The sequence below is a fragment of the Syzygium oleosum genome, unplaced genomic scaffold, assembly GCF_021117445.2.
Source record: "Syzygium oleosum isolate NSW1041296 unplaced genomic scaffold, Sole_v2.1 Sole_v2.01, whole genome shotgun sequence".
Taxonomy (NCBI): Eukaryota; Viridiplantae; Streptophyta; class Magnoliopsida; order Myrtales; family Myrtaceae; genus Syzygium; species Syzygium oleosum.
Genome location: NW_026607485.1, coordinates 27,338,976 through 27,351,544, shown reverse-complemented (window position 1 = coordinate 27,351,544; position 12,569 = coordinate 27,338,976). Strand labels below are relative to the sequence as shown.

Sequence of the window (12,569 nt, the reverse complement as noted above, 5' to 3'; positions counted from 1 at the left end):
TTACTTTTGGAACATTGTTACGGCATTAACGATGAACTTCAACATAAAGCTACAAGAGTTCTTACGCATAAGAATATTCGTCTTCGTAACCCTCCAAAGTAATCAGGAGAGATCGCGACAAGTATTTTAAATCCAAACCGTTCCTCGTATCATAATTTCTTAAACATGATGTTACGCCAAATTTTTATTTGTCTGGTCTTACATCCGCAAGGGGGGACCTAATAAATCAACACTAATAAACCCAGAGAAAAAGAAAACTTTTTGCATAATTAATTAATTCCAATTGGTTCTTAATCTGGGTTATTGCCTGAGCTTCCTGTTATAGAATTTTCCCTTGAAAATCTCAGTCCCGGAACGGATCTGTTGATCTCCGCGTCCAAACGCGTCGTCTCTGCCCTAGAAGAGTATGGCTGTTTCGTTGCAGGGTACTCTAATTTCACTTCACAAGCTCACAACGAAATTTTTCGTGATCTTGAGGATGGCGATTGGATTGCCTTTGAACCCTCACGGTCGTCATTCTTGGTTATGGCGGGCGATGCATTCCTCGTAGGTGATCGATATGCTTATCTATGGTTCCAACCTTAGAATTGCTATCAAGGTTTAATTAATTATTATGCCAAAAAATTTTCAATTTACAGATGCAGAATAGTTGAATTAGTTAATCTTAATCTGTTGACTGAAACTAATCTCGACTCAAGTCGATTCGAATTCATGTCAAGGTCAACTTTATACTACCTTTGCCTCGTTTTCTTGTTTTCTGTGTGGGTCTACATAGCTTTGCTCGCAACTATTTCTAAAAGTAACGGAAAATGACTCAACCGCTTTTGAACAGGCATGGAGCAATGGAAGGATTCATTCTCCGTTGGATCAAGTGGTGCTGAAGGAGAAGCAATCGCCCAAGTGGTGATGATATATGAGGATCATTTATTAACCGAATTGGGGCACCATCCTGATGCATCCGTTTTCAAATTGGTCAAACTTAATGGAATTTAAGAAATTTTGATTTGCAGTCGTCCATTCCATATCCTCCCATATGCTCAATACCGTGAGTCTGTCATCAAGTAATGGAACAAACTCTCAACAGTAAGCAATAACCTCTATCCTTCTAACAGCAAAATCAACTGCAATAAGATCTCGACCTCGCAAAACTTTGTTTCCAAGACTTCCAACGGCGGTGGATACATCCATTCCAAGCCAACTCTGACTGCAGCTTCCATAAGTAAGAACCTCTGAGCTCTTCATCGGCCCCGCAAAGTTTCGGAGGCAAACAACAAAGGGCTTTACCGATGAATCAAAGCTGAAAAACCTTTCAGCATCGCATATAGGAGTGAGAATTCACATTAGACCACTTGCTCATATGATCAAAAGTAGGAAGTCTACGAAGGATCACTAACCAAGTCTGTGCCAATCCATTTCAAAGCTCCTGCTTCTAACATTCTTCCAAGCATCGGCAGTAGATAGAGCCCTTTGAAGGAAGCTGTGCTACACAATAATATCGTCAATGGCAGCATTAACTTGAAAAATTCCACTCAAATGACAGAAGGCCACCCCCATTCAAATTCACAGATTACAGCTTCCGCTGTAGCATGAAGATCCAACCCTGAATCGCAAACAACTTTCTTTGAATAATGACTCAAAAGACCTCCATGCAAGTGCTGACTACAATCTTCCAAATTATTGGGCACTATATTAAACTAATTCGCTAGACTTTCGGTATTTCAGAAACCTCTTAAGTTAATGGACAGTTTTAGCTCTGCAAAGCTTCTGTTGAACGTAATCAGGGCAATGGGAGACAACAATATGGGAACATCCTTTACCATTCCAAGGATGCATTGTCAGCCTTTGGAGAAGTCCAAGAAATGTCGAGCTCTGGTCCATTGATGATTTTGTTTCTCTAGAAGTGCCTTTTAGCAACTCTTTAAAGTATTTCAGCATTTACATCACCACCACTGGAAAAATAACCATATCCTGCCAGTGAATGAAATGAAATCAATCTAGCACATAACATCAGCGAACTACGTACTAATAATACCGCAAAGTTTACGGATCTTTTTTCCTTTGGAACTCTTTCAATCCAACAAATCGACATCTAACATTATCACAACCACAAAAGCTTCGATCTAGTTAGTATAGTGAATTCAACTTAGGTTGCTTGCTTTTGAGGGATATAGTATGATTCTTTTCCCTATCATTACGTGCTATTCATATATCAGAATATAAGACAAAAAATCAAATTTGGCATATAGGATAAAGGAAAGTTATGGAAACGCTTCCAGTGTTTTTATTTTCAGCAAGTAAAAGCACTAATAAGAGCTTGTGCATAATATAAGGGATTATATCGCCGTGCAGTCGATTATGTCAGAGACATTCTCGTTCACATTTGCCATCTTCATTATTTGCTTGACTCAAGTTCAGACAAATGACGGATGGCATTATTAACTCTACAACCACACCACTAGGAGAAGAGTCTTTCTCGCATTTAGCGTTTCTCGACTGATACAATTATCTTAATCAGCTAATGCAGACATTTCCCTGTGATAAAAACAGTGGAACACAATGGTTGGACAAATTTTGTCCCAAGTCAATAATAGCGTATGCATACTAAGAGATGCCCCTCTCAACATGTTCCTTTTGCATCGTAAATCCATTATTAAGCGTACCTTAGAAATATGCAGTCATCAATTGCACAGTGAGCGCAGAGCAAACTAAAACCTCACATCTTCATTTAGCATTTCTCGACCTATACGATTACCTTTCTCATGCTATCAAGTGCCTGTGTACATCAGTTTTTATTCAGTAGATCCAGCATTCCAGAATCAATCAAACCCGGAGAATCTATATTTTTCTGCATAGGATGAATAATCTTACCGGAAAACTAATGACAAATTATGCGCTTAGAAGGCCTTTTGATCTATTTCCATTACTGGCATGATCAGCAGAAATATTCCCCAAAGCATCACATTAACTTCCATGAACATCTCCCCTGGATTCCTTGAATTCAAGTAAGAAAATAAAAACACCATAAACCCGGAAATACAAATGAAAATGGAGCAATAGATCTCAAAAGAGAAGATAGCTTACCTACTTTATGAACCTTTGTTAGGAAATGTGGATCATCTCGACTATTCTGACTCAGCCTAGTCGTCTTCTGTCCATTTTTTCCGAAACCTCGTTGACGCTTCCATGAGATGTCCCCATGCTTTTTTAGGGGCATGCATATTTTCAGCATTTAATATCTTTAGACCCTCAGATTTTGGAAGGTCACGCATTTCAATTGAAGGGCAACCAGAGATACCTAGTTCTTTCAAGAGCTCCAACTTGTCAAGGCCTTGAATTTCCACTAATCTTTCACAGTTTTCAACATATAATTTCTTCATACTTGTGGATTTTGAAAGGTTTAGCCTTTCAATTGAAATGCACCCGCGGATTTTCAGCCTTTCCAAGAACTCCAGCCTATCAAGGCCTTGAATTTCGACTAATTTTCTGCAATTTTCAACAGATAACACCTTTACACTGCCGAATTTTGGAAGGTCTAGCCTTTCAATCGAATTACAACTTTTGATTATCAATGTTTCCAAATATATCAATTTGTCAAGACCTCGAATTTCAAGTAAATTATAGCAACTATCGGCAAATAAATACGTCAGATGGCTTAATTGGGAAACATCCAGCACTTGCATAACCTCGCATTTCGAGATCCATAGTTCTTTCAAATTGAAGGGAGTGTTTACGGATTTTGGTAACTCTGATTCTTCAACATCTGTCACGTGGGAGCATTCTGAAAGCTCTAATATTGTCGATGGAAGCTCCGAGATGCACTCAAGAATTTTGCAGTCCCAAAGTTGGAGTTTCTTAAGATGGGTCAGGTAGGAAAGTGAAGGCAATCTAGGACTTTGACAGGTGACGCTCAAACTCGTTAAGTTGGAAGGAAGCTCTGGTAGCGATTGCAGCTTCTTACAACGATGAAACTCCAGCCTTTGCAGGGAAGAAAGATTACTGATGCTTTTTGGTACTTCAAAAATATTGGAGCATGCAACATCTAGCTCTCGGAGCTTTGTCAGCTTTCCAATACCATTGGGTAATTTTTTTAACCTAGTCCAACCAATATATAGAATTTCTAGATTCTGCAAGCCCCCTATATTTTCCGGTAATTCACTTATCTGAGTGTCACTAATCTTCAGAATTTCTAGATTCCGCAAGGCCCCTATACTTTCTGGTAATTCTTTTATCTTAGTTTCACTAATCTCCAAAATTTTTAGATTTTGCAAAGCCCGTATACTCTCTGGCAATTTTTTTATCCCACTGCTCCTCATATCTAGAATTTCTAGATTCCGCAGAGTTTCTATACTGTCTGGCACTATAGAAATTTTGGGACAATATTGTGGAAGGAGTTGCTTTAATGCTTCTAATTTACCCACTTCTGCTGGCAGCTCCTTGAGCATCCTACAAAACCCTAAGTCCAAGCGTACCAGACTCTTCATTTCTCCGATCGAAGAGTCAATTTGTTCCACTTCCTCACAATTTTGGAGGATCAAAACCTCTAAATTTGTAAAAGCTGAGAGGTAGAAAGGTAGAAAGTTCCTTTCAAAGACCGACATTCTGTAAGGTCGAGAAATTTTAGCTTCTTTGCCATCTGACCAAAAAAAGAAAATTGTCAAGAAGTTAGCATAGTTTAGCTATGATTAATAAAAGAAAGCAGAAAAAAAAAGACTTGTTCTTCCATCTTACCATGATGGAACTCCATCCTCGCCATTCATCTGAAATCTTGCTTCTCGACAAATCGAGTACAACTAATTCCTTTACATGAAAATTGTCTGCTTCAAAAGTCGAGGGACAATTCCACCATCGAAGCCATCTTAACTCCTCGGTAGAGTTCTTAAAATCTCCACTAAAATGTGCCCCACTCACGTGAAGGAACCTTAAACTCGTTAAATTCTTAAATTGTTCGCCCGTGTGGATATCGCCATCTTGGTCAGCTATTTTGCCGGAGCATTCTGAACTACCTTTACTAAGATAAATGGCCTGAATCTTTTCTGTTCCCTATAAATAAAAAACAAATGTTCATCAATACTATATATATACATATATATATATCATATTAAGTAATCTAATAACGTTTGTTCATACTGCTATGAACATGCACAGATGTTTTAAAGAGACTAGCAAAGTGAAGATACGACTTTCTTTTTTGGCCAATAAACAGAATTTATAAAGGGCAACAAACTGAAGGATGTCAACTTCGATTTTGAAAGTTGGCCATAAGTACTTTGATCTTTAAAAGAATTATGATGTTCTCTGTTATAATAATTTATAGTTTCTAATATAGACGTTCTTTTACCCTTTGATCTAATCGCTTATATATGGTAAAACTTTACAACTTGTAAATCCTCTTCTTTCCTGTAATGTGACTTTATTACTATACTAGTTTGGGTGTACGTGCTGTGCACAGGATTTAATCAAGTTACAATGTGCAAAATCAAAAGTTGATTTGATCAATTTGTGACTTTCATGTTATATATCCAAATGAACTCCAATCACATGGATACATAGTTATTCTAAAAATTGTAACAATTGGGAAAAAAAACTTCTCTCAACATAAAGAAATTTTAACATTATGAAGCCCTCTTTTCTTTTTCTTTCTTTATGTTTAGTTCTTTGTAAATTAATCGACTTTGCTATTGATGCAATTAATAAAAAGAATAACAAATACTTGTTTTTTATTTTCCAATTGGAGTAATAACTGAATATAATTAACTAAACATGTTAATGTAGTTATATTAATATCCTATTTTGATTTATTATTTTATTGATAGTAATTTGAAATATTATTAATAATTTTGTTCTAATTATAAGTAACTAAGATAATAATATTAATGAATTTACACTCTCTATAACATATTGTTTTAGTATAAATTATAATTTAATTTTAGATTACAATTTAATGTATAATAAATCAATCATAGTTATATATACTTGAATTATTTAACTATAATAAATATAATAAACAAAGTCCTTATATTATAATTTTGATTTAATGTAAACATAATTCATTTTTTTAAATGCAAAGTCATTTCTGAATCATGAAAATTAAAGCTATTCTTGGCTACATGGTATAGTTATTAATTCCATGGCCCCCTAGGAATAGCAACCCGATTTTCAGAGAATAGCTATTCCTAATCTAATTTTGGGTCAAACGAACAAATAGTTGCTTCATCAGAATGGATTAGAAATAAAATAACAAAACAAAAAAAAAAATTGGGGTCACCATAATAAATTGCAATTTAATGATTGGGCAATTTTGTCTTTTTGGCGAAAAGTGAATGGATTTAGTAGAAATAGCGCCGTCCTAATGAAAAATTTATGTTTCAAAGTGTGTAATTTTTTCACCTTCAATAGTCGATCAATACTCAATAGAGCTTGAATATACTCACGGCCAAATACAAAAACAAGCCCAATCTTTTGTACTTGAAACAAAACTAACACAATTTTTCAAACATAAAAAAGCCTAACCTTTTACATATAGGACAAAAATAACACCAAAAAACCCAACCTTTGACCCATGGAAAAATTGACACCCGTTACACATTCCGTCCATTATCATTGTTAAATAGCCATGGACACTCAGTATGGCTCAGTGAACCACGTCAACCAACACAAAAAGCGACGTCGTTTTTTAGTTATAATCTTCATCGAGAAACTTAGAATATAATCTATGTTACCAAATTTCCAGCATTTAAAAAAAAAAATTTGTTTGTCGTCATGATCAGCATGATCCATCGTGCATGTCAACACAATGGGCCGTGTAGGATGACTTGTGGCAAGTGAAGGTGAGAATAAGCAGAATTGTAACTGGCGTCAATAGTATACCATGTGTGAAAAATTGAGCTTTTCTCTGGCAAATTTGAAAGGTTGTATTATTTTTATCCCACATGCAAAAGATTGGGCTTCTCTTTAGGCTTTTTAAAGGTTGTCATTTTTGTCTTGGGAGCAAAAGGTTGTGCTTTTTTATTTTATTTGGCTGCATAATATCCACGGAGTGAGTTATGAATGTGTTTCAATTATGCCTTAAATGTCTTTCATTTTTTGTTTATTATGTGGTCATCCTAGTGCTCCTGTCCATGCTTCGCACTTTGGATGGGTTTTTTTAATTGTACATTTAGATAATATAAGTGAAAATAAATTTAGATAATTTGATTACATGTAGGAATAAACTAAAAAGAACTTATATTAGTTCTATCGAAATCACTTTGATTTCGATTTATGATAGGATCATGAGCAGGACAGTGAACCCGGCAAATATACGGAAACAAATGCATCAAATAATTTAACCTTTTTAATTGTAAAAGTTAGTTAACCAATTTATTTGATATAAAATATACAGCATATTCGTTTTTCTTTCGGTTAGTTTAGTTTATTTTATGATATAATATGAAAGACATAATAACTAGACATTGGCTCTGAATTTGTTAATATGTGAATTGTCTCTTGACATTATAAATAGGTTGCACATTGAAAATACAAATAAGTGCTAGTCTTTTGAGCAACAACTTGAGTCAAGCAAAATGATGGATTAAAAGTAATAGAGTCAAAACTATACAACAAAATCACATGATTAATCTCATGAGAAATGTGGTCATGGTTAGTCTTATCATATTAAGGCCAAAACCAAGAGATTAGAATTCTATCATTTATATATACTAAGTTGTCATGGTTTTACAGTAGCATAGTGAGCTTATTTATTGCATGTGTCAGGCACGTAACTGAATCAATTATTCAAATTCACGATCTTGTCAATATTGAATACCTCTATCAAGCATCTAATAAATTTGAAAGTACTTCATTCTTGGAGAAAACTTCGTAATGTAGACTTTGTTTAAGAAAAATCTCAAATAAGCTGCAATACTTACTAAGAGAGAGCAATCTCCTACTTTCTAATCACGTCAATTAAATGTCTAAATGGCGATAATATTAGCAGATTCTTTGTTCACTAAAGCAAGCACTAAGTAGAGGACCAACATCACCTTGACAATACCACAAGGACTCAGGGAGCAAAAGAAGAGAAACAGTTACCTTATTTCCCTTTAGCACTTTCAGGACTTCTTGGGAATCCCATAGCCTACTACGGTACTGAGGTTCTTGCTGGTTTTCCTCACGAACAATTTCCCTACCAAGATCTCTCAATTGGTCATGCATTCTAAGCTTATGATCATCTCCAACTTTTATCAATGACATAAATATCAATACTTCAATTCCCTCCTCTGGGAAAAAGCCACAAGTGTCCCACATGTAGGATGCAATTCTTCCATCGGTGCCAATGAAAAAGCAAGCTATATCCAAAAATATTTGTTTTTGTCCATGCTCTAATGCTTCGTAACTTATCTTTAACTTTTCTCGCACTTTCTTATGAGGGACTTTTTGTAACTTGTTTATTGTATCACGCCACAGTGTTGGCTTTTTTCCGCAAAGGAATGAACCTAAAACCTCTAGAGATAAGGGAAGTCCTCCGGTGGTGGATACAACTTTATGAGTGTCTTCCTCAAATTCACTTGGAGGAGAATCCCTTCTAAATGCATGTCTACAAAACAAAATCAAAGAGTGATTCATATCCATTTCCTTATGTTCATAGCTGTGGTCCACCCCAGCATTCTCAAGAATACTCTTGTTTCTGGTCGTAATGATGATCCTACTCCCCGAAGAAAACCAATTATGATTTCCAGCCAAAGCCTTCAACTGATCATCATCATCCACATCATCAAGAAGGATGAGAACTTTCTTACCTTCAAACTTGGACGAGATGAACTTAATCCCTTCATCTTTATTATTAACTTGATTTTTTTGCTTCAATATATCAGAGATTAACTGATTTTGCAAATACTCAAGACCATTACGCTTACCTGATTCCCTAATAGCTGCAATGAAGCTGTGATACTCAAATTGATGGAAGAGCTTGTTGTAGATAGTTTTAGCAAGAGTTGTCTTGCCAATGCCTCCCATTCCATGGATTCCAACAAATTGGGTAGCGCTAAACTTCTTATCTACAAATTCCATAATCTTCTCCACATGACTATCAATTCCGACCAAATTTTCAGGAATAACCAACTCAAACTCTTTCTTTAATTCGCTTAACACTTTTTGGACAACCTTTTTCACTAATTCTCCTTCATACCTGTCAAATATGACAAGAGTTCAAAGATGTGGCAACAATAATTTTATATTGTTTGTCTAAAGAGACAATAGTAAATAAATTTGGGGAAAAAATAACAAAACTTTAAGAATTGTTTTGTCACACATCCATGTATTATCTTATATGCAATGACTAGAGTAGGAAATGCTGGTGGTTTCTTTAGACGTCGTACCCCATTCCATTACTCTAACATAATTTGCTAAGCCAAAAGAAACTTGAGGTATTGCTAATGAATCTTGAATATTGTATTTATTATATACGTGAATCAAATTTAAAACTTGTTGGTTGTTAAAGATATTGGGTATAAAGGGGACACGACTTTGGGAACTTTCTAGAGCAAAATTTAATAAGCTAGCCTGGTATGAGAGTTCAGTGATCAATCAATAAACAAGTAAAAACTTTTGATGCAAGAGGAATACAAGTCATGTAATACCAATCCGGAAAGTCGTTCTAAGTGATATATTATGAACTACCTAAATACAATTGAAGAGATTTCTCCTTATTTGCGGAATTCTACACGCTGGCAAGTTTCTACTCATGTTGTGAATTTAGTACCATTCTAGTTTCGTTTTATTTTTCAGTTTTCATTGTGTCTAGGGATGATAACAGGTTTAACTTTATTTTCCCTTTGAGTATCTATGTTCTATGATTTTCATTCATCTAATATTGATTGGGGAGTGGAAGAATAATTTTCCTTAAAATAAGAACATCCCTTCAATTATGCAGGTATATGAGATAAAAAGATGTGTTGAAGATAAGAAAATGCATTAAAAATTACCTAAACAAGCATATTATAAAGATAACCTTTTTTCTTATTTTATGTTTACCATCATCACATATATAACCAATGAAATATTTCTTTTCTAAAAATGATTTTATAGGAACTAATTAACGACATTGATGATTTATTACATGTAACTTGGGAAGATAAAGAATTATGGCTTTGCCAATCAAAATGCAGGGTATATATGATGTTGTGAGATATAAATAGAAACCACCAATAAATTGTACTAACCTAAAATAAATATGTAATTAGAAAGTTTGAGATGAAAATTAATGTAGCTTAGGCTATAAACCTGAAAAAAAAAATGGCACTATGTTACAAAATCTTTGGATATAAGAGTAAAAAATCATTTGAAAAATCTTATATTATTTAAGCGAATTGGATCATAACAATAAAATATATAGTTAGATTGGTCAAAATCTTCGGATATAAGAGTAAAAAAAATCATTTGAAAAATCTTATATTATTTAAGCGAATTGGATCATAACAATAAAATCTATAGTTATATTGGTCAATATAAAAACTACAAAAATAATAACTTCTTGGCATGGCTGAGGCTCGTGCATGTTTAACTACTTATTTCTGTGTATTCAACTGTTGACACTGAGGCTCGTGGATGTTTAATTACCAACTGTCCATATTTGCTGAGCAATGAATCTGGTATACTCAGAATTTCAGACTGTAGAAGGGGAAAAGCAAAGCATATATTTAACCTCTCGGATTACTGTCGGTTTCCTCACATCATATGAAATGGCTGATGTTGCTAGAGATCAAGAAAAACACAATTATTGGTTGCAAATGCCTGCAGTCTAGTATCAATTAACAACCTAGACTCAAGGAGACACTGGAGCAGTTGCTGAGTTTCACATTAATAACAAAAGATTGAAACCAATAAGAAGTGAATCAGAGGCTACAAGCACGGAGAGAATCCACAACAGTACCTACACTTCGGATTATTTAGCAGCGTACTCGGTCTCTACCTATACAAACAAGTGGATGTTAAGACCAACGAAGACCAGTCTAAGAAGCAGGCCACACAGAACAGCGTGCACAAATATGGATTTTTTTTAAAGGTACTCATTGATAGAGTCTTGATGGGGTAAATGTGTCACACGGTACAAATTTGGAGTTTTCGGTATCACAAAACAAAAGTTTGGGATACATGTGTTACACGAGTACAAATATGAAGTTTTGGGTGTAAAAAAAAATTGGATAAATGTGTCTCTGTTGGCATAATTTGAGGTTTTTGGTGGCTTTCCCCCTAGAAAAAACAAAAGAAAAGAAAATGAAGCAGGTAGGAATCAGAACAACCTGAAAGCACCCACACAAATTAAAAGAAATTAGAGATTGTTTCGGTGAAAAAATGAAGTACCCTTTGGCTTCCCATCCTTTCAAGTCACTGACTTCTTTGAGTGCTTGCTTCCATTTCTCCAAAATTGTTGAATCAAAACGTCTCTCGCGTGTACGAAATGCGTCTCCAAAACTCCCGTTTTGATGTCGCACGTGAGCTGGTTCCACTTTGTAGAATATAGGCAACACTAAATGCCCCGTGCAATTGTTCTTGCACTCCATTATACGGACCAGTTCATCAAGGCACCATTTGCTCGAACCATAATTCACGGAGAGAACGGGGATAAGGATCTTACTGTTCTCGATGGCTGCCAATAGATCTGGGCCGATCTTCTCGCCTTGGCGGAGCTCAAAACGTCTCTCGCGTGTACGAAATGCGTCTCCAAAACTCCCGTTTTGATGTCGCACGTGAGCTGGTTCCACTTTGTAGAATATAGGCAACACTAAATGCCCCGTGCAATTGTTCTTGCACTCCATTATACGGACCAGTTCATCAAGGCACCATTTGCTCGAACCATAATTCACGGAGAGAATGGGGATCAGGATCTTACTGTTCTCGATGGCTGCCAATAGATCTGGGCCGATCTTCTCGCCTTGGCGGAGCTCATTATCGTCTCTGAAAGCCCGAATTCCGGCATCGACAAGCCTATTGTAGAGGTGATCGGTGAAGCCTTCTCGAGTATCTGGGCCTCTAAAGCTCAAGAACACGTCGTACCGGTTTCCGGTCGTCACGATCGATGAAGTAGACGTATAGTTATCAGTTTTTGTCGGTGCGGTCGATGAACTAGATGCATCAGAATTAGTTTCTGTGAGTGAAGTCGACAAACCGGATGCGCCTTCTACACTTCTACGCACGCTATTTTTCTTCTTATTGAGAAAATATAACGCAAGCCCGGAGAGAAGGATCGGCGCCATGAGCACGGCGAAAGAATGCCCAAAAATTGCACGATGCATATCTTCTTTGCTCAGACTATGCACTCAAATTTTCCTTTCAAGTCTGATGGAGAAGTAAACCAAAATGCCTGTAAGGAAAAGTGAAATGCCTTCTCGTTGCCCATTGTCTCTTTATAGGTATGATTTATTGAACCAGCTGGCAACCTTCGACCAAAAATAAAAAAGAAAAGAAAAACCAGTTGGCAACCAATATCGTCAGTAATTCAAAAACTTGTCAAGCTAGAAGAAAATATCTAAGGAAATTTCGATGCAGAAGCAATGAAAAGAAATAAAACCAAGAATAAAAGACAAGTGCTG

At 35.8% G+C, this 12,569-nt stretch overlaps 2 protein-coding genes across 2 annotated transcripts; both read right to left on the bottom strand.

Moving 5' to 3' along the window:
* Nucleotides 1-3,137: 3,137 nt before the first annotated feature.
* LOC115686301 (disease resistance protein TAO1-like) lies at nucleotides 3,138-4,481 on the bottom strand. Its single transcript, XM_056308443.1, has one exon. It carries the CDS (start codon nucleotides 4,479-4,481, stop codon nucleotides 3,138-3,140), a length of 1,344 nt encoding a protein of 447 aa, XP_056164418.1.
* LOC130134592 (disease resistance protein L6-like) lies at nucleotides 4,401-12,347 on the bottom strand. The gene is made up of 5 exons (XM_056317333.1): nucleotides 11,912-12,347; nucleotides 11,341-11,656; nucleotides 8,071-9,166; nucleotides 4,729-5,040; nucleotides 4,401-4,633 (listed from the first exon to the last, which is right to left on the bottom strand). The coding sequence occupies exons 1-5, from the start codon at nucleotides 12,270-12,272 to the stop codon at nucleotides 4,541-4,543; spliced, it is 2,178 nt and encodes a 725-aa protein (XP_056173308.1). The 5' UTR covers nucleotides 12,273-12,347; the 3' UTR covers nucleotides 4,401-4,540.
* Between the last annotated feature and the right edge of the window lie 222 nt (nucleotides 12,348-12,569).

Excerpts from the sequence above, each read along its gene's own strand:
- LOC130134592 (XM_056317333.1), bottom strand. The coding sequence starts at position 12,272 with ATGCATCGTGCAATTTTTGGGCATTCTTTCGCCGTGCTCATGGCGCCG. Across the intron at positions 9,167-11,340 it reads AAAGGATGGGAAGCCAAAGG|GTATGAAGGAGAATTAGTGA; the intron begins GTACTTCATTTT and ends CATATTTGACAG. Across the intron at positions 5,041-8,070 it reads AAGTGCTAAAGGGAAATAAG|GGAACAGAAAAGATTCAGGC; the intron begins GTAACTGTTTCT and ends TTTTATTTATAG.
- LOC115686301 (XM_056308443.1), bottom strand. The coding sequence starts at position 4,481 with ATGAAGAGTCTGGTACGCTTGGACTTAGGGTTTTGTAGGATGCTCAAG.